The sequence below is a fragment of the Dunckerocampus dactyliophorus genome, chromosome 1 (assembly GCF_027744805.1).
Source record: "Dunckerocampus dactyliophorus isolate RoL2022-P2 chromosome 1, RoL_Ddac_1.1, whole genome shotgun sequence".
Taxonomy (NCBI): Eukaryota; Metazoa; Chordata; class Actinopteri; order Syngnathiformes; family Syngnathidae; genus Dunckerocampus; species Dunckerocampus dactyliophorus.
Genome location: NC_072819.1, coordinates 51,836,044 through 51,857,011, shown reverse-complemented (window position 1 = coordinate 51,857,011; position 20,968 = coordinate 51,836,044). Strand labels below are relative to the sequence as shown.

Genomic DNA, 20,968 nt, shown 5'->3' with positions numbered 1-20,968 from the left:
CACATCAGATCTAAACTGGGGGAAAAATGATCTTGAATATCTTTCCTGATAATAAGTGGGTGATGTATTAGTAACAAAATGATGCCACATAATTTGATAGAAATGAAAGTGATCACCCTATAGAGGGGGGAAATCAAAGACACCCCAAAAATGAAAGTGAAAAAATGATGCAGCACACTGGTCCATTTTGCTAAAATGTCATTCTAGCAACTCAAAATGATTCTCAGTAGTTTGTGTGGCCCCCACGTGCTTGTACGCATGCCTGACAACGTCGGGGCATGCTCCTAATGAGACTACGGATGGTGTCCTGGGGGATCTCCTTCCAGATCTGGACCAGGGCATCAATGAGCTCCTGGACAGTCTGAGGAGCAACCTGGCGGCGCCGGATGGACCTAAACATAATGTCCCAGAGGTGTTCTATTGGGTTTAGGTCAGGTGAACGTGGGGGCCAGTCAATGGTATCAATTCCTTCATCCTCCAGGAACTACCTGCATACACTAGCCACATGAGGTCGGGCATTGTCGTGGACCAGGAGGAACCCAGGTCCCAATGCACCAGCGTAGGTTCTGACAATGGGTCCAAGGATTTCATCCCAATACCTAATAGCAGTCAGGGTGCCGTTATCTAACCTGTAGAGGTCTGTGCGTCCTTCCAGGGATATGCCTCCCCAGACCATCACTGACCCACCACCAAACCGGTCATGCTGAATGATGTTGCAGGCAGCATAACGTTCTCCACGGCACACCACCACATTTAAGTTGAATTTACATGTTTTGAGTTTATTTTCTGGGATGTCATACTTAAATAAAGCATATTGTACTTAGAGAGTGAGTGACGAGGATATCCACTTATTGTTTTTGTTTGTCTTTCTGTTTATTTACACCACACATACAGTACATGCATAATAAAGACGTTATTGTGATGTTCGGAGCATCCGTGAATGCATCTTGTGGTTGTCTAGTGACAATGAGGAAGTGTCGTTGCAATGACAAAGGGACTAGAGACATGTTTGTGAGTAGGAGATACATGCGTGGTGTTGGAACTGCAGTGGATGTGTTGAGGTCACAAAGTTATCGAGACTGTGGGGATGCTACACTGTGCCTGCGTCTGTCGTCTTAACAGAGAGGTGTGGCTTGCCACGACGCATATGCTTTAATTACGCAAAAAAATGTAACGTAATTAATGACATAAATGAGTTACTGCTATTAACACGCTATTTTTGACAACCCTAATATTTACATATCCTACGACTACTAATTTACCATGCATTTCATTTGTTTCTATAGTGATGTTGACAATGTGACTGGCTGAGGTGATAATGAACAGAGTTGGTGGTGGTTTTCTTACAGAGTCGATGAGAATGAAGGCAGTGAGGTGTCTGTGTGTTACTCCATAGCGCTGGAACCGGACAGCAACCACGTAACGATTACTTGGCTCGAAACAAAACGGCCTGGGCATCTGGATGTACCTGCAACAATTTACACAAGATTACAACACTATAGCCAAGAGCAGACATGGCATCTGTTAAGCTGACACTTAAAACCTGATCAGCTTAGGAGGGGAGGGCTAATCATGGACTCACACCTCAGCCTTAAAAGCCACACACAATCAATAACATCAGCAGCTTGTTTGCCTTCTGTAGGAATTGTGCTCCAGAACGAAAGCTGCCTTGCCAATAGTGGAGATGGTTAGCGGTAAAGTGGTAAAATGGTAAAGTGTTCTGGAGTTAGACATTCTTAGTACAGTTTTAAATATTGCATTTTTATATTTCTTCTTACTAATTTAATTCTTATATTTATAACACATTATATGTTTTCACTTTGGCTATTTTGTTGTTACCATTTTATATTTCTTGAGTGTATTCTAGAGTACAAAATGGATTTTATTATTAAAATGCATTTGTACAAATAAATATAAAGGCCTGATCCAAATCTTAAGACCAGCTAAACAAATGGCAAAAATTGTGAACAGTTGGATGTTAAAGTTTAAGTCAAGCTTCAAAATGCAAAAAAGCAGGCAATTTATTAAAAACAACAATTTCACTGAAGTAGCTTGTTCATCAGCCCATCAAAAGTTTAAGACCATAACTCCGCCCCCCCAGAAGCCTTTCTACTTCCATAAGTCTCAGGATCTTTGAAGAAATGTAAAAGTTTGTGTCCAACCTCAGCAGCATTGGCACTGATATGTTTTTATTTATGTCATATTCATGAGGCCTTCTTTCTGGCCACAAGACTGAAAGCTTCTTTGCGTTGCCATTAAGAGGTCATGACAGTGGCATACTTGACACAAAATGGAATACACGCATTGTTAAAAGCTACGGTCTAAACTTTTCATCAGCTGACAAAGGCATGGTTGTGCTATGGGTGCAACAGTGTGGCTAAATTGCTGTTTCAGAATGTCACAAATTTAAATTCAAAGGGGGATTACTACACAGCCCAACCTTTACAACATCACATGCTTTCCTTGCGGTCTACTCTTCACTATAAAATGGGGAGCAGATGCCACTGGGTTTCCCTATCAAAACCACCCACTGTCGAAGTAGGTGAGCTAAAGCCCATCTTCTGACTCCTCCCAAAACCAGAAAAACCTGATGCATCCGTAACAAATTAAATAAAAAAAAAATCAACCCTGTCACAGAAATACCAGATCGTACAATACGACAACACTGTTTTTTTTTTCTTGACTAATACGGTCTTTAGTCCATTTTTGCTGAATCCTCTACCTTCCGGCTAGTAGTCAATTACCCACAAAAACAAGTGATGTCATTTAACCCTCGCTATCGGTGAACCAAGATGACAATGCACGGCACTGTGGGAATCGTATACGATGGTATTAGACATTTGAAAGAAGTAAGTTTAAAATAAGCAAAGATTGTATTATTTTCAGTAGCACGTACTGTACAGTGCCGAGGTTAACCTCAAACAACGCATGAAACACAACTATTATTGTGGAGTATTATTGTGAGTGAAGAGGCAAATGTGTACTTGTCAGTTTGAAAAGGTGTCCAACTGTGAAAGATGAATTGGTTCATAGCGACCAGCCACCAATTTCCAAAAAGATCTGCTTGCTCATATAGTGGATATGTCATGTTAGGATTAGACATTTTTACACAGCCATTCATAAAAGGAATACAAAATTAACCACTTCATCAACAGCACGACATGTCATCCAAGGCCGGAATTCCACATTTGAAAAGTATTTCACATTGGAATCACAATAGTTTGTATGACTATCATCAGTGTAGGTAACACAAACTAGGAACTCTTTGCAGTGTGGTGGTGCAACATAAAACAGGCTAGTAATGAAATAAAAAATAAAAATAGTAATAAAACTACAGTATAAGGGCATTCAAAAATAAAAATAGACTGGGTTAAGGAAAATGAAACAGTATAACACAATGTAAGATAAATATACTAAACTTTGTGTATAAAATGTACATTCTGCATAACAGAAGAAAACATAGCAACGTGAATTTGTGTACGTATGTATGAGTTGTTGGCAGCGTTGTTTGGTGTTCATGAGGCTGATGGCAGAGGGGAAGAAGCTTTTTTGTGGCGGGAGGTTTTATCCCTAGTTGTCACCTGTTGCTGTGCGGCAAGGAGACGGTGTAAAGCTGCTCAGTTGGAAGGAGGTTTCCACAGCGCAGACTGGAAGGAAGGTTGACAGATGTTATGCTAACGACGGCCTCCCAGTCCTCTGTCGACTACACAAAAAACATTTAGTTTCAAAAACTTTGAGCAAATCAGCAATTATGTGTACAAACCTCAGGTTCGTAGCGGATCATTATGTCGTAGTCCATGCCGTAGGGGATGTTGTCAATGGTGAACACCAGACCAGCACCGTCCTTCACTCGAGCAAAACCAGGACCGGTCCAAGTCACTGTGTGACTGAGCGTGATCTCTCGATAAACGCTCCTCACGTCCGGCTTGGAAAAAACGTAAAAAATATCTCTGATCAGCTTTTCTACGTCTACGTCTACACATATGTACATGTAATAAACAATCAACATGTCTTCTGCTTCTTTGTGCTGAATCGGCTTTGGGGTATTATACAAATTTATGTTCATGTACACTATCTATCTGGTGACTATCAATACTCTTATTTCATATATCCACCGATACATCGGTTACCAGCTGAAATATCGACTTTTTTTTTCCAGCCCCCAGTATCAGTATCGGACCCAAAAATCCCATATCGGTTGGGCTCTAATCTACAATGCACTTGTATTAGGGATGCTCCGATTGATCGGCCATCGATTAGTATCAGTCGATCTCCATAAAAAATGGGATTAGCGTTTACCGCTAAACGCCTTTCAAAGCCAATCACAAAAACCGACTGGTGTGTGGCGGCAAACCCTCCATGTTTGCTTTGTCACGTAGGGCTGCCAACAAAATGACGCATCTCGTATTGAGCTTGTCACAGGCTACGCCAATCCATGCCAGCGTGTTTGATCCCTTATCAAACCTATTGCTGTTCCACTTCTCTTTGTTTACACTCTTTGCCTAGCTCGCTAGCTAGGCGTTATCCACCTAGCTTCTGGTCTTCGGACTCCAAATGTGACTTTTTACCACAGCAACATTTTGTTTTTAAAACAAACAAGCGATGTGGTTAGTTCACAGCTCGTTTAGTTGTACAGGAAAGTCTATATCACGTTCATGGGGTACGTACTAACTTCTTCAAGTGTCAAAGAAAAATTTTGCTCTCTTTTGTCACTATACTAAAGATGTCTTGTTCTCAAAACTCTACTTGTGTGTGGTTGTTTAATGAACATAAACACATAGCATGTCTTATGATGCCTTATGATGATGAGCACAAAATAGTACAAAGACTGTTTGAGTGGGGATGTGCTTGGTAAATAAAACAGTGTACAACTGAAATGATGCCAGTCATAAATAAAACCATTAGTTGACAGCTCTAATAGTCATGAAAGTTGGGGACCCCTGCAACCTGGACACTCAATTTATGCTCTTTTAGATGAAGCAGGACACATTTCTATTTAATAAAGACATTTACAGTGGTATGTAAAAGTGTTTTTTATTTTTTGTAGGTTTGTCACACTTAAATGTTTCAGATGATCAAACAATAATTATTAGTAAATATTAGTCAATGACAACACAACTCAACACTTGATGCACTTTTAAAATGGAACATATTATTATTCAGGTCCTAACACTTTTCCCCACCCTTGTGTGCCCAATCATAAATACGGCATTGTCATCAACCTTTCATACATTCACAATGTACAAGCAAAAATACAATAATAATCCTACCGTCTGCTGAAGCTGGCGTATTCGCCTCAGTGCTGCTCGGTGCTGCTGTGGGTTGGTGATGCGGCGGTGACGCCTGTGTCGTCTCAGCTGGTTGCTGAGGTGCTGGACACAGTCTGTCTCGGCCTGAGGACGAACTTTACCCTAAAATAAGAACACAAGGCCTGTAAAAATCCATGCGGTCACGTGTCCCTGAGGTGATATCGTTAAAGATTTCACCAGCACTACTTAACTTACTACTTATTAGCAAATACACAGTTATTAGCTCGGGATATGCAGTACTACGAAGCAGGATTTCTTCTTATCCACATCAGGTGGAGGAGTAACACCAGATATGCAATACACTAGGTCCCCAACTTACGAACACAATTGGTTCCAGACGACCGTTCTTATGTTGAATTGTTCTTAAGTAGGGGAAAAGGTAATATTACCAATGATATAGGTACTACATGTACGTGTATACATATACAGTATATGTGTATGTATGTAAATGTGAGTTTGGATGCAGTAGTAATATTAAACCAGGATAATTAATGAAAAAAACAATAATAAAAGTGATATAATAATACGTAATGATAAATGTTATTTACCTTTGAAGAGGAGTGGTCGAGCATACGTCGTTGTGGAGGAGGAGGAGGAGTTATTAAAAAAAAGGACAAATTGTTGTCTTCGTTAGACTCTTCTAAAAGAGGTAGTGTTCTGTGGGTGGTGTAGAATTAAGGAGGCCTATTAACTCTTCATAAACTTTAATCACATGCTCTGTCTAGGCTGTATCATACAGCTACAAGTAGCTTTTCTTCACTTCTCCTCCCCCGGTCTGCCTGTAACTGTTGGTCCCATTAGCAGTGTCACAGCGCCCTCTACTGGTCAAGCATGTACAGTAGCAGTATAAATACTGATTGAGCGACTACAAGGCAAAATAAAATAAAATATAGACCAGTCGGCTTTGTTCGTATCCGCGAATGTTCGCAAGTCGGATGTTCGTAAGTTGGGGACCTAGTGTACTATGAAGCAGGTTCACTTCTTATCGGGATGTGTTGCCATTTTCTTCACAAAAGTTGGAGGGACCGTCTTAGCTCCTTTTGTGTGGCATGTTTCCAATTTTTATTTATTTATTTTATTTAACCTTTATTTAACCAGATAAAAAACCCATTGAGATCAGGATCTCTTTTACAAGGGTGACCTGGCCAAGAGGTCAGCAGCACACGTCACGTGATAAATGTACAAATCTAGGAGGTGACAATAAACAATGTATATGAACACACATACAGTACTATGTAAAGTGCAGGTGATTTGTGATAAATACATAAAAGCTATTTAAAACAAAGGCACTGCTCTGTGGTGTCACGCTCTTTGTCCAACAGCAAGGACCGAAAGGCTCCAAAAGGGATGATAAGACACGGCCAACCAGTGCTGGCAGTGGTCGTGATGTCAGATATGCAATCACAGCACAAGTGGGATCAGAAAACAACAAGAAGACATGAGTTGAGTTTCTTTCAGAACACATATGTGGTGTAAAATCAAGAAGTATTCCTCTGTTTAAGCACATATTTTTATATTTCACTTTTATTTGCATGTTGGCCTGACACCACCCCGGAAAATTAAGAAGAAAATCTAAAGAAGAATAAAACAAAGATCAACTACAGCATTAAAAGAAAGTACTACTCTACTGCAGTTTGTTGGTTGATGATGATTGTAACTTAGGTATTCACGTAGTCACAAACGTGTCTCCTTTAGCATTTAACATCTTTATATACTTCATATCTTATATCGTGGACTGTTTGACCTGCTACTAACCCCGCCCCTTGTACATGAACGCACTCATGGCAAGATTAGAAAATCCTGACTTGACTAACGAAATAGTTTCTCAGCATCTTAGTAGATCTTTTCCCAATGTTTGGATTGGTTCAAAGAGAAGATCCTGCATAAACTAAATGTTTATTATATCAATAATTAGGGGTGTAACGCTTCGTTTTAATAACGATTCATCGGAGCAGCGAGTGCACTACTTGCACACAAAGCCACGCTTTCTGTCTTTGTTTTATGACTGTGGCAGTGTTGCCTTTCCCTTTTATTTGCTCTTTTGCGTAAGCCTCTGAGAATTTCTGCTTGGGGGAATGTACGCCACTCTCCCTGCCATGGTGAATGGGTGATTCTGTGATCGATAGCGGGGAAGCCGCATACGCGCACTGATCTGGGATTGGTTTCACCTGGCTTGATGAATCCGTGTCTGTTCATCTTGGCTTGGGATTTGTGCAACCAATTAAACCTAAACGCTCTTGTTTTGGGTTGGTTGAGCCCAGCACACGACCAGTCCAGGGTGTACCCCGCCTGTCGCCTGAAGTCAGCTGGGATAGGCTCCAGCATGCCCCCGCGAGCCTAATGAGGAGAAGCGGTATAGAAAATGGATGGATGGTTGAGCCCAGCACAGTAATTGATCCTGGATGTCTGAATTGTACTTTCATGCAACGGGCCCCCGGTAGTGAGTTGGCTCCAATGGTGGGGGAGGATGCCGGTCAGACCTGGCAGGCCCAAATGTATTGTGAGGGAATGTGGTGTTGTTTTTGTTTTTTTTAGTACTTGTGGTATGGTAGGTCTTTTATGGCATGTCTGTGTTTTTCCTGTATGCTAATGGCTGTCCTCATCTAGCTGGCTGCAAAACAAGTTTTCAGGTAGCAATAAAGTAACCTTTGTTTCTTTAACAAGCGAGGGAAGGATGGAACACGAAACGGGCAGGCGGACTGGTGCAGCGCCTGCAATGATGCAGACTCTGCATCAGTCCGTCATGCTGAAGAGGGAGCTGGGCCGAAAGGCAAAACTCTCAATTTACCTGGTCCATCTACGTTCCTACTCTCACCTGACGACTATCAGCTTTGCGACCGAAAGGACAAGATGGCGGATACAACCGTCTAAAATGGGTTTTCTCTGTAGGGTGGCTGGGCTGTCCCTGAGAGATGAGGTGGAAGTACTGTCATCCCGGCGGGACACAAAGTAGAGACCTGGGGAGGCATTCAGGGCACATCTGGGAGGAGAAGAGACGATGTCTCAACTGGCATGGGAATGACTCAGGACGAAGCAGCTGTGGAGAGGGAAGCCTGAGCTTCTCTGCTTGGGCTGCTGCCCCTGCAACCAGACCCCGGATAGGCAGAAGACGATGGATAGATGCTGCTTTTTATTCTTTAAGATCTTACAATTAACAGTGGTTATCTTAGTTTTACACTTGCTGACCAGAGGGAATGCTACAAAGTGGGATGCTTCTTGGCCCCAACAGTGAGTCTATTAGTTCTCAGTCATAATGTCATCTGAGATGCAACATTTCACCTCCAAATGCACGCACAAGCTAGACGCAGCTGAAGACAAAAATGATACAAGATGAGAAAATAAAGTTTGATAAATGTTTGCTTACCGGGAGAGAAGAGTCGATGGTCGAGTATCCCGTGGCCCCCTCGGCCTCGTACCTGTAGAAGTCGAGCGAAGCGCAAAAATAGCCGGGCTGCACCTCTGAGCACTGTCGACCAATCAGATGCCTCCTGCAGTCACACTGTCCATTCTCCATCATGCATCTTGGACAACAGACCATACCAAGTCATTCCTTTGACATGCTTTTCTTCAAAAGGTCTATTTTTTAATGACTGCACTTAAAAACGTCTCAGTGTCAATGCACTTATGCACTCAAAAGACAAAGTATAAGCACACAAGCGTGCACTTATTCGCTCAAAAGACAGAGTGTTGAAGTATAAGTACAGACATGGGCAGCTCCTTCAGCAGCAGACTGTTACACCCACGGTGTAAGAAGGAGAGGTTCCGCAGGTCCTTCATACCGACCGCTGTCAGGCTCTACAACATCTGAACCATTTTTTATTCACTATGTCTATGCATTGCATGCATTGTCAATGACTATGCATTCTTTACTTGTGTACATACTTGTGTATCTTGCTTGCTGCTGTAACAGATGAATTTCCCTGCTGTGGGATTAATAAAGTACTACTACTACTACATACAGTACATATAGTGAGGAACAAAGTACACAATATACACAGTATACACAGAAGTGGTTTGCCTGTCCATGTGTGGCATTGTACAGCTACTATAGTAGCTACTCTCCCTTGTGTACCTGTTGTTAACAGCTCCACCGACGTCACAGTCACATGTTCTACAGCCACCCAGGTCATTACTGAGACCCCAGAATTCTGGCTGCAAATGAAGTGACGAACACATTCCAACAAGATGTTGTACAGATTCAAGTGGATTGAAAGAACCTTGCAAAGAATAGGATGCTAATACTACAAACCAGACACTTGTTGCAGTAGCGGCCGGTGACGTATCTTTTACACGAGCAGTCGCCGCTGATCTGATCGCATGGAGATCCCATCATGATGATACCACGAGGGTCACAGTTGCATGCTGGTGGCCACAACAAGACAAGAAAAATATAAAAAGTCTATGCCAACATTTGAAAGGATGCGCTCTCACACTTTTGATCAGCTGATGAACTTTGTTAAATATACATTTCTTTTCTTCTTTTTGCATTTGAAGCTCTACTTACAACCTCCTTAAGAGCCAAGAGTACAAAATGGACATTCTTGCCATTATTCAACTGCTCTCAACATTTTCATCAGGAGTGTGTTTTGTTTAAAAAACAATTTGAACAATCACATTTAGTTAGTCCACTTCTAGTGTAAAACATAATATGAAAAAGGGATGAAAGAAGAATTACTGATTTGGCCTTTTTGCAAACAGGCCAAACTGGCAACTCATGCTCGCTTGACTGCAGTTACAAATGTAAGTTAAACAATTTCTACATTTTGTTAGGTTTATGCCACGTTTTGTTAACTTTCTAAACAAATGTAATTTTATATTAAGTTTTTCATGCTTCAAACCAGGGTTTCCCAACATATTTTGTTTTGTCTACTTCCAGAGACTTTTTGTCATACCATGAGTACTCCCTCACTCATACGTGCGGACAATTCTTCATAACACACCTGATCACAGGTTACCGTCTCCCCAGGGAAACTAGATGAAGCGAACATGTTCCATAGTATTGTAATATGAATTCATATGAAATGACAGAATATTTACTTATCATCTTGAAAATGATTTATGAAATGTTTCCACATAGCCCTGTTGGGAATCACTGCTTTAAAACATCCAAATAAGTTCCGTCTCTGTTGACTGTCACCCCCGTTACTGTGATGACTATCCCTTTAATTACACCCAATGACCATTTCTCTAGTCACATGATCTTCAGGAACTATCTAAATATATTTGGAGAGCAATGTTGTACAAGAAACAAAGTTGTCATGATCTGTGTAGCTGCTCTGCTGCCGCCTCTCTGCCATCTTTTCAGTACTTGCTGTGCCAGCAGAGGCGGAGCCATTCCGACATACCTGTCGCTCATTAGGACTGCTGGGATACGCAGGTCTGCTGCCTCTACTACTGGCCAGATTGTTCTCAGCTTCTCACCTACTTGCTGTGCTTTTGTTCCTTGTTATTCAGCTTTTTGGTGCATGTTCATTCTGGTCCTCATAGTTGTGAGTATTTTTGGTTACCTGCTTTATTCCTCTGCAGCTCACGTTAGCATTAGGTATTGCTCTTACTAGCATACCTTATCAGTTCTCTTCTTGTATCCTGCTTGGTTCCCAGCAGCGCCCTTAGTTAGTTAGCTCTTTTTTCCTGCTATTCATTTTCTAGCAGTGTTTTTTCCTTTTCCATGGCTTGCCCGGTCAGTGTTTTGTGTTTTGGACTTGCTCTTTCTTTTTGTATTTTTGCTACCTCTGAGTGAGGACACCCTTGGAATAAATCTATTTTTTTGTCAACCACCTGTGACTCCTCTTCCTCTGCATACCGGGATCCTGGTTCATGCCTGAGCCCCTTGTGACGAAAGTATCACTCTTTACTCTTTTTTTTTTTTCCTTGACAGGGAAGGACGTGTATGGCAGGAGCTCTGTTGATGATACTGAAAATTTTAACTATTTTGGTGCTTTCCTGACTACACTTCATGAGCACAGGATCAGTGCTGATGGCTGAATCCCCCATCTGAATTCCTTTAACTTGGAGAGTCGAGAGATACAGATACAAGTATTGATACCTGCTAGCAAGTCTAGCTAATTAGCGAACTGCTGAAGTTCAAAGAGGTTGCTTAGCAACAATGTCAAACACAAAAGGAAAATGATACTGGCTCTGAACTCGAAGAGGAAAATGATTCAGGCTCTGACGGGGACATAAAAACAGAAGCCCTTTTTCCAGGATACCTAGTGTTTAGGAAGGCTTCCAAGGAGAGTAGAGAGATCACTCTACCACAAATAATGCAAGCAATTGAGAAACTGCATTCAATGGCAGAGAAACATTCAGCTTCAAATGCAGTTATAAGGAATGGTATCACAAACATTATGGCAGAAAATAGAGTACAGAGTAAGTCAATCACAAACATTATGGAAGAACCCCAGGGAAGAAAATAGAGCATTATGCAATGATATCAACATTCTACAGGATGAAATCAAGGCACTATTGAAGGATAATGCTGACTTTCGCACCACCCTTGAGGAAGAGAAAGAAGCAAAGGAGAATATCAAGGAGCAAATTAAAAACTTCATTGACGAGGTGGATCAGATTGCACGAATGAATGATGTGGTCCTCACAGGGCTCCAAATCACACCCAAGTCAAGAGATGTTCAGTCAATAAAGCAACAGATTGCTAACTTCCTACACTAGAAGGAGGTGGATGTCGATGTCAACAGTATTGACACTTGCGTCCCACTCCATGGCAGAAACAACACCACACCTGTCATCATTAAGTTCACCAACAGGGAATTCAAAACTGCACTGCTGAAACAGGGAAAGAAGCTAAGAGGCACCAACGTCTACATGAATGAGCATCTCACAAAACGCAATTCCGACATCGCCAGGAAAGCACGAGACCTGAGGAAGCAAGGAAAGATTCAAAACACTTGGAGCACTAACGGGAAAATCTACATCAAACTAAAAGGAAGTCCAGGAGTCGCAAGAGTGCTTGTTGTCCAAGATATCAGTGATCTGGATGCATATTAAACATTATATTACTATGATAATAAGCATAATGGAGGAAACACCCTACAAGACAGAGAAGGACTACATTCCATAGCAATAACCTCGACATAATTAATAAAAGGAACTCTTGTATACAAACCCAGCGTCACTAGCAGTGCAACACTAAAGAGGATGTGGATATCAACAGGAGAGAAAGGACAGGATAAATAGAAAGGGAAAAGGAAAGGAGAAGGAGGAAAAAATGGAGAAAGGGAAAAAAAAACAAAAAAAAAACATTTTATCATTTGTGTACCTGTATACTGTATATGTAAAAATGTGCGTACTTGTTTAGGTGCAGATGTAGGTGTATATATATTTATGCACGTGTTTGTATGTACACACATGTATTAGCAATTGATGTGCTACAAAGAGGGGGTAGGATTAAATAAGCTCTGCTTCTTCCTACTCCTTTTCGGACATATGCGTGTTCGAAATAAATTCAACCAACCAACCAACCAACCAAACTCTTTCAAGCTTTGACAATGTGGTAAAGAACTCGTCCACCCTGTTAGACCATTCCATTCCATTCCATTCCATTTTCCTCCGCTTATCCGGGTCTGGGTCGCGGGGGCAGCAATCTTAGTAGGGAAGCCCAGACTTCCCGGTCCCCGAACACCTCCTCCAGCTCCACCAGGAAGACACCAAGGCGTTCCCAGGCCAGCTGTGAGACATAATCCCTCCAGCGTGTCCTAGGTCTTCCCCGTGGCCTTCTCCCGGCTGGGAATGCCCGAAACACCTCACCAGGGAGGCGTCCGGGAGGCATCCGGACTAGATGCCCGAGCCACCTCAGCTGGCTCCTCTCCATGTGAAGGAGCATCAGCTCTACTCTGAGCTCCTCCCGCATGACCGAGCTCCTCACCCTCTCTCTTAGGGTGAGTCCCGCCACCCTACGAAGAAAACTCATTTCAGCCGCTTGTATCCGCGATCTCGTTCTTTCGGTCACGACCCAAAGCTCATGACCATAGGTGAGGGTGGCAACATAGATCGAACGGTAAATTGAGAGCTTTGCCTTCCGGTTCAGCTCTCTCTTCACCACGATGGTCCGCTACAGCGACCGCATTACTGCAGACGCTGTGCCGATCCGCCTAATGACCTCACGCTCCAACCTTCCCTCACTCGTGAACAAGACTCCAAGATACATGTACTCCTCCACCTGGGGCAAGACCTCATTCCCAACCGGGAGAGAGCAACCCACACTTTCCCGACTGAGAACCATGCACTCAGATTTGGAGGTGCTGAGTCTCATCCCAGAAGCTTCACACTGCAAACCGTCCCAGTAAACGCTGCAGGTCACAGCCCGATGAGGCCATCAGGACCACATCGTCTGCAAATAGCAGAGATGAGATCCTAAGGCCCCCAAACTGGACTCCATTGACACCTTGGCTCTGCCTAGAAATTCTGTCCATGAAAATTATGAACAGAATCGGTGACAAAGGGCAGCCTTGGCGGAGGCCAACGTTCACCGCACTGCAACGGTCACCTTGACTTACTGCTGGCAATGCGAACCAGGCTCCTGCTCCAGTTGTACAAGGACTGAATGGCACGTAGTAGTGCGCCACCAATCCCATACTCCCGGAGCACCCCCCACAGGACACCGCGAGGGACACGGTCAAATGCCTTTTCCAAGTCCACAAAGCACATGTAGACCGGTTGGGCAAACTCCCAAGTACCCTCCAGTACCCTTGCAAGGGTGTAGCGCTGGTCCAGTGTTCCGTGACCAGGACGAAAACCACATTGCACCTCCTGTAGCAGAGGTTCGATTAACGGTCATAACCTTCTCTCCAGCACCCTGGAATAGACTTTCCCAGGGAGGCTAAGGAGTGTGATCCCCCTATAGTTGGAACACACCCTCCGGTCACCCTTCTTGAAAAGGGGGACCACCACCCCAGTCTGCCAATCCAGAGGTACTGTTCCCGACTTCCACGCAATGTTGAAGAGACGTGTCAGCCAAGACTGTCCCTCAACATCCAGAGCCTTGAGGAATTCAGGGAACTCGTCCACCCCCGGAGCTTTACTCCAGATACTGTACCTCAGCCACGGTGATGGAACTGTCCGCGTTCGTGTCCTCAGCCTCTGCTTCCTCTATGGAAAGTATGTCAGTGGGATTGAAAAGGGCCTCAAAGTATTCCTTCCACCGCCCAACTATATCCTCAGTCGAGGTCAGCAGGCCCCCGTCCCCACTGTAAACAGTGTGGACCGGGCACTGCTTCCCCTTTCTGAGGCGCCGGACGGTTAGCCAGAACGTCTTCGAGGCCGACCGAAAGTCGTGTTCCATGGCCTCACCGAACTCCTCCCACACCAGAGTTTTTGCCTCGACCACCACCGAAGCCGCGTGCCGCTTGGCCTGCCGGTACCTATCAGCTGCTTCAGGAGTCCCACAAGCCATCCATGCTCGATAGGACTTCTTCTTCAGCTTGACGGCAGCCCCAACCTCTGGTGTCCACCATCGGGTTCGGTGCTTGCCGCCACGAACAGGAGACTCTGCCAAACATTCCCAACACACCCTCACTACACGGTTGGGTCTCCCGGGTCCGTCCGGCATCCTCCCCCGCCATCTAATCCAACTCATCACCAGGTGGTGATCAGTTGACAGCTCAGCCCCACTCTTAACCCGTGAGTTCAGAACATGCGGACGCAGGTCTGATGATACGACTACAAAGTCGTTTCCTAGACCTGTGGCCTAGGGTGTCCTGGTGCCATGTGCACTTATGGACATCCTTATGTTTGAACATGGCGTTTGTCATGGACAAACTGTGGTTCGCACAGAAGTCCAACAACATCACCGCATGGGTTCAGATCGGGGAGGCCGTTCCTCCCAATCACGCCCCTCAAGGTCACACTGTCATTGCCCACATGAGCGTTTAAGTCTCCCAACAAAACGATGGAGTCACCAGTTGGGGTGCTCTCCAGCACCCCTCTGATAGACTCCAAGAAGGCTGGGTACTCTGAACTGCCGTTCGGCACGTACGTACAAATGACAGTCAGGACCCTTTCCCCAACCCAAAGGCATAGGGAAATAACCCTCTTGTCAACCGGGGATGACACCAACACAGAGGCACCGAGCCGGGGGGCTATTAAGCCCACACCAGCTCGCCGCCTCTCCCCTGCAGCAACTCCAGAGTATAACAAGGTCCAGCCCCTCTCGAGGAGTTTGGATCCAGAACCCAAACTGTGGGTCGAGGTGAGTCTGACAATATCTAGTCGGAACGTCTCAACCTCTCTTACAAGTTCGAGCTCCTTCCCGAAGAACCAGATTTGGCCAGAGTCACCTCGGTGCCCGCCCTCGCACAATGCACCGGACCCTTATGCTTGCGCACGCAGTTGGTGGGTCTACAGGGGGGAGATCCCGTGTGGCTTGTTCGGGCTGAGCCCGGCCGGGCCCCACGGGTGAGAGCCCGACCACCAGGCGCTCGCCTGCAAGCCCCTCCCCCAGGTCTGGCTCCAGGGTGAGGCCCCGGTATCCCACGTCCGGGCGAGGTGCGGTCCCTCCTCATATGTTTGTTCATCAAGGTCTTCTGAATCACTCTTGGTCTGGCCCGTCACCCAGGATCTGTTTGCCTTGGGAGACCCTATCAGGGGCATATAGCCCCAGACAGCATAGCTCCTAGGATCACTCGAGCACACAAACCACTCCACCACGGTAAGGCGGTGATTCACTAGACTATTTTAGTGAGACTATTTTGTCGAATTTGACACTTTCTTGCCAATTTTAAAATGTGGTTCACAAATGTTGTAAACCTTCCTTTGTGGTCACCAGGTACTAGCATGTTACTCAACCTACAAGCAGTCATGGCTGAACTTAGCCTAGCCTAAAATGTCCATCCGGTTACCGTAACTTCAGAAGGAGCCGATTTAGCATTTTCAGCATTGATTGGTAGTTCATCTTTCTTGATACATTAAGTTGTTACACTTCAGTTAAAATGTGTGTATTTGTCAGGGAATGGTAGGCTATGTGTAGAAGAAAAGGCTATACAGGGCACGGCGTCATGCAGGCTACCTAAATAAAGAGGTTGGAGAAGGGCAATGTTGCATTGTTAACGATGATGATCAACTTGACCAGGAATCATCTTGAATGTTGAAGATGCCTGAAATTGATGAGTAACAAGTATGAACAAGAATGTAGTCAAGTTTTACTGGCCAAGTCCAAAGGAGGTCATTGGCTGGTCCAGGGATGAGCAGGTTGCGTGCATCATGAGGGCAACACAACTCGGAAGCAAAAGATCCGTCCAGTTAGACAAAAGGGTGTGGATGTTAATAGAAAAGCTAATTTGTTAACTCTAAAAATATAGTGTATTTTGGGTGTGCATTATTTTGATAGTAAAATGTGTTTGAGGGTGAGATTGATCATATAAATGAGTGTTTTTTCTTTGAATGAAATGTAATATGCCCAGCCTGTTACCCTTGGAATTTTTACATGACATAAAAAGTCCAATTTTCATTGTCTTTTGTGATTCAAACATGTACTTTGACAAAATGTTACGCCTCATTAAACGTAAATAGCGTATTCCGCACACAATATTGCTAAAAGTGAATCAAGGAAGTGTACATGCTAATGAGCTGATGTCTGCTGACGATTACTTCAGGTTCATCCACTTGCGACGTTCTACGTGTCAGCATACGTCACTATTGCATCACGTCCTGGGGCCTCATTTATCAAGCGTGCTTACGCACAGATGTGTGCGTAGAGCGTGCATAAGAACATTGCCATGCAAAATATGGGACTTATCAACATGTACTTGTGTGTAAATGTAAGCACTCACCATACGTACACAAATAGCGATGGCCGTGCTCAAAATGTTTATTTCTTCATCATTTGTGATGCACTTGCAGCAGTCTATGCCAATGACTAGTTGATTTGTAGCAGTGTTTGATGTTTTTCAGTTGATCACCCCATGCACTGCGGCCGAGATGACAGGTTCCTCCACTGCTTTTTCGTGTTTTTGAGTTATTGAAATATTATTGTCACATTTATTTTAATTGCCACTAATTTAACTGTGTATATGTTTACCAAATACCACAGCCCAGGTTTTTTTTATTTTTATTGCTGTCCTTCAGTGACTGATATTCGTGTCTGTGGGTCATGACACATTTTTTGGTACTTTGATGTCAACGCATTACTTTTACGGATTTTATTTCTGAGACTTTCTTTTCATCCAAAATACTTAACTGCAGTCGTTACCTTCTCCCAGCTGATTTTTTTCTTTTGTTGGTCACAACTGCAGTAAGTGTTATTTTCTGGCTTGTTTTTACTTTAATTTATGTGTCAGAAAAATTCCTCTTCAAGAGGAAGGGAAAAAGTCCATTCATGCATTCTTAAAGGAATAGCTGCTACCTTATATGGTCAATTAGAGGCGTTCCTTAGTGCCTAAACAGGCACAGGCACATTAGTTTAGAACAGGTGGGATTCATAAACACACATTACTTACTGGTGTGTGTGCGACTGGTGTTGGCATGTTTGATAAATACAGATTTTTTTGTATTCATACACACATTCTAAATTTCAGTCATACGAAAGAATTTAGGACCTTTTCTTCGCATACGGTAGGTTGATAAATGAGGCCTGTGGTCAGCCCAACACCACCAGAAGTGGTGAGCTGTGGGAAAAAAAAGCCTCATCATAAATTGTAGTAAATAGTGTGCATCATTTTTCCTTTTGTGTTTATGACTTAAATGTCATTTATTTACTCAAAGTGCAAATCCAGCATTATCCTTTTTTTAATATTAAATCAGAGCATTTTTATGTTAATGCTCCAATTGAGATTTCAGCAAACAGCTGCCATGAAATTGACCAAAATGTGATATTTCCTTGCATGTTTTTCTTCATAAACTGAAAGAGGACAAATGATACTTTAATACACAAATTGGTTAGAAAATAACTCATTTTTGCTTACGATGTCCCACTGTTGGTACCCTTTTCAGGAGAATGACCTGTTTACATAGATGCATGCAATCATGCACACACACACACACACACACACACACACTATACGTACGCTGACAACCCAGTGGGTCGTTGTGGCTGAGTCCGTAGAAACCCTCCTTGCACACGTCGCAGCGCAAGCCTTTGACGTTGGCTTTGCAGCGACACTGTCCAGAGATCATGCCCATGTCTGGATCCGTGTGGCCATCACACACCCCTCCCTCCAAAGAACCCACCGGGTCACAGTCGCAGGCTGGAAGATATAAAATCATCATTTCTTTCTTTTTGGTACCTTGATTTAAAGTTGGCAGCTCGTGCCAGAAAAAGAAGTTATAATTTTAGGATAGGATTTAATTTTTAGACATTTTAGACACCCTGGCTGTTGTATGGTTGGAACTTAAACATAGATAGATATTTTTATTAAATATGAGCATTAAAATGTGATTTAAAATGTATTACATTTTTCTATCTATATTCTTATTATTGAATTCACTTATGCATCCATCTTCTGCTTATCTGGAGTCGAGTTGCAGGGACGGCAGCCTAAGCAGAGAAGCCTCTCACCAGCCACTTTGTCCAGCTCCTCCCGGCGAATCCTGAGGAGTTCCCGGGCCACCTGCTGCCAGTCAGATGTGCCCTGAACACCTCCCCAGGGAGGCGTGCGGGAGGCATCCTCACCAGCCACCTGATGTGGCTCCTCTCAGAGCAGAGGAGCGTCCGCTTGTACCCACCATCTTGTTCTTTCGGTCACTAGCCAAAGCTCATGACCATAGGTGAGGATAGGAACTAAATTGAGAGTTTTGCCTTTCGGCTCAGCTCCCTCTTCATGATGGGCCGATGCAGAGTCGGCATCACTGCAGATGCCGCTCCAATCCGCCTGTCCATCTACGATCCATCCTTCCCTCACTCGTGAACAAGACCACAAGGTACTTCAACTCCTCCTTGGGCAGGACCTCATACCTGACCCAGACATGTTTCTGGGTGAGAACCATGGACTCGGCTGTGGAGGTGCAGAATCTCATCAAGATCACAGCCCGATTAAAAAATAAAGTTTTTGTTTTTTTATAATCGTATGGCGATGTAGCGGGCAGCGTTTGGCCCACGTGCCGTAGGTTGCCTTCCTATGACATAAGCCATGTTGTGAGTTGTGTCAAACTTCAACGACCAATGCAAGTCAGTACGAATAAAAGCTTCTTTAGAGGGTTTTATTAGACCTTAACAAGGCAAACAATGTCCCACACTTGAACTCATACATTCACGTCCTTTGGAGTATTTTGTGTGTGCAAACAGGAAGTGTGTTGTGTCTTTGCAGAAAACAAGCAAGGCAAAGACTTACCAAGACAAACCTGCGGGTCTCTGACATCCCTGTTGGGGTCTTGATAGTAGAAAGGCTTGCACGTCTCACACTTGCGTCCCATGGTGTTGTGCTGGCAGTCATCACACACTCCTCCGCTCACGTTGCCCGTGGCCAAATACACCGCCATGTCAAAGTGACACTGGTTGGAGTGGCCGTTGCAATTACACTCTAAGGGATAGCACAAGTTACAGTGCAACCTCGGTTAGCGTCTTTTCCGTTACGTTGAAAATATATGCCAAAATTGTATGTACATTTTCCTGTTAGCGTACAATATGGTGGTGGTGGTGTTAATACACTTCTTGAGTCCAACTGGGTTTTAACACAAGACACCTTGTTAGCATCCTATTAGCTTGCTCATACATGGAAACAGGAAGTCAGCGCAGAAGCCTGTTTATGTCAGCGGTTGACTCTGTAGGCACAAGTCTCAAAAATTTTAACACAAAACACCATTTTATACTTTTCTAATTAGTTGTACATGCATAAAACAATTGTAAATGCATAAAAATTATGTTATATGTCATGAATTAAATCATCAAAATAATGCCACTTGCAACTTTTTTTTTGCTTCCACTTTGGCTTCTTTTGCAGCCGCGATGAAAAGAAAAGCAGAGACTTGAAGTGAGAAACACTATTGATTTCAAGAAATAACTCATGGCAAAACAGGAAGGTGGTGTCTGTGTTGATCTCGCTGCCACATGGTGTCTTTGCCAACAAGCAGGTCTTCAATGAAGGTAAAAGTAAGCATAAATGTTCATTTATCCTTTCATTCATCATTTCTATGCATTTCCAATTGTTTTCTGCATGGAACGCCATAAAAGGGTTTTAATATTTTGGGCTTTCTGGAATGGATTCATTGGATTTGCATTATTTATTGTCACAGTTGCCAGTGACCGCTGTTGGTTGAAGTTGTTGTTGCCTTGGTACCTGCCTTCCCCTGGCCTGTTTTCTCTTTTCTTGCAGTCACACCTTGAGCGGGCTGGAGGCGGGGACGCTGGGCACACCTGTAGCTTATTACTCTTTACCCATTTAAGCTGACTACCCGCAGCTGGCAGCCGCTGGTTTATTGTCTCGCTACGGCTGGCTACTCGTCCGAGGACTTTGCTATGCCTTTTGGGCCCTGTCGCCTCCCTGCCATCCAGCTTTACTTCCAAGTTTGTACTGCTCTTCATGGTGTTGCCTTTATTTGCTTTTCTGTTCCTACTTTTGCCAAGACACCATCGCTTTCTGTTTGTGGAACTGCCTTTTTGCATTTTTGTCATTAAAAGTTCCTTTACCACCACACAAGCTCTCAGCCTCTGCATCTGGGGTCCAAACCACACCAAGGACTTAACAATTTATGGGAAAATTGATTTTGGTTAG

General features: G+C 43.8%; 1 protein-coding gene across 3 annotated transcripts in view; it reads right to left on the bottom strand.

Moving 5' to 3' along the window:
* The window catches only part of lamb2l (laminin, beta 2-like), a 78,633-nt gene that overhangs the window by 18,834 nt on the left and 38,831 nt on the right, over positions 1-20,968 (bottom strand). For 2 of the 3 annotated variants that reach the window (XM_054776613.1, XM_054776620.1), the window contains exons 10-18: positions 19,589-19,777; positions 18,326-18,505; positions 9,559-9,671; positions 9,382-9,461; positions 8,674-8,830; positions 5,271-5,411; positions 3,764-3,925; positions 3,582-3,703; positions 1,348-1,468 (exon numbers count right to left, since the gene is read on the bottom strand). In XM_054776613.1, the coding sequence (XP_054632588.1) occupies positions 1,348-1,468; positions 3,582-3,703; positions 3,764-3,925; positions 5,271-5,411; positions 8,674-8,830; positions 9,382-9,461; positions 9,559-9,671; positions 18,326-18,505; positions 19,589-19,777 (1,265 nt within the window). Of the gene's footprint in view, positions 1-1,347; positions 1,469-3,581; positions 3,704-3,763; positions 3,926-5,270; positions 5,412-8,673; positions 8,831-9,381; positions 9,462-9,558; positions 9,672-18,325; positions 18,506-19,588; positions 19,778-19,878; positions 20,035-20,968 lie in introns of those variants that run through there. The other variant, XM_054776629.1, reaches the window with a different exon arrangement.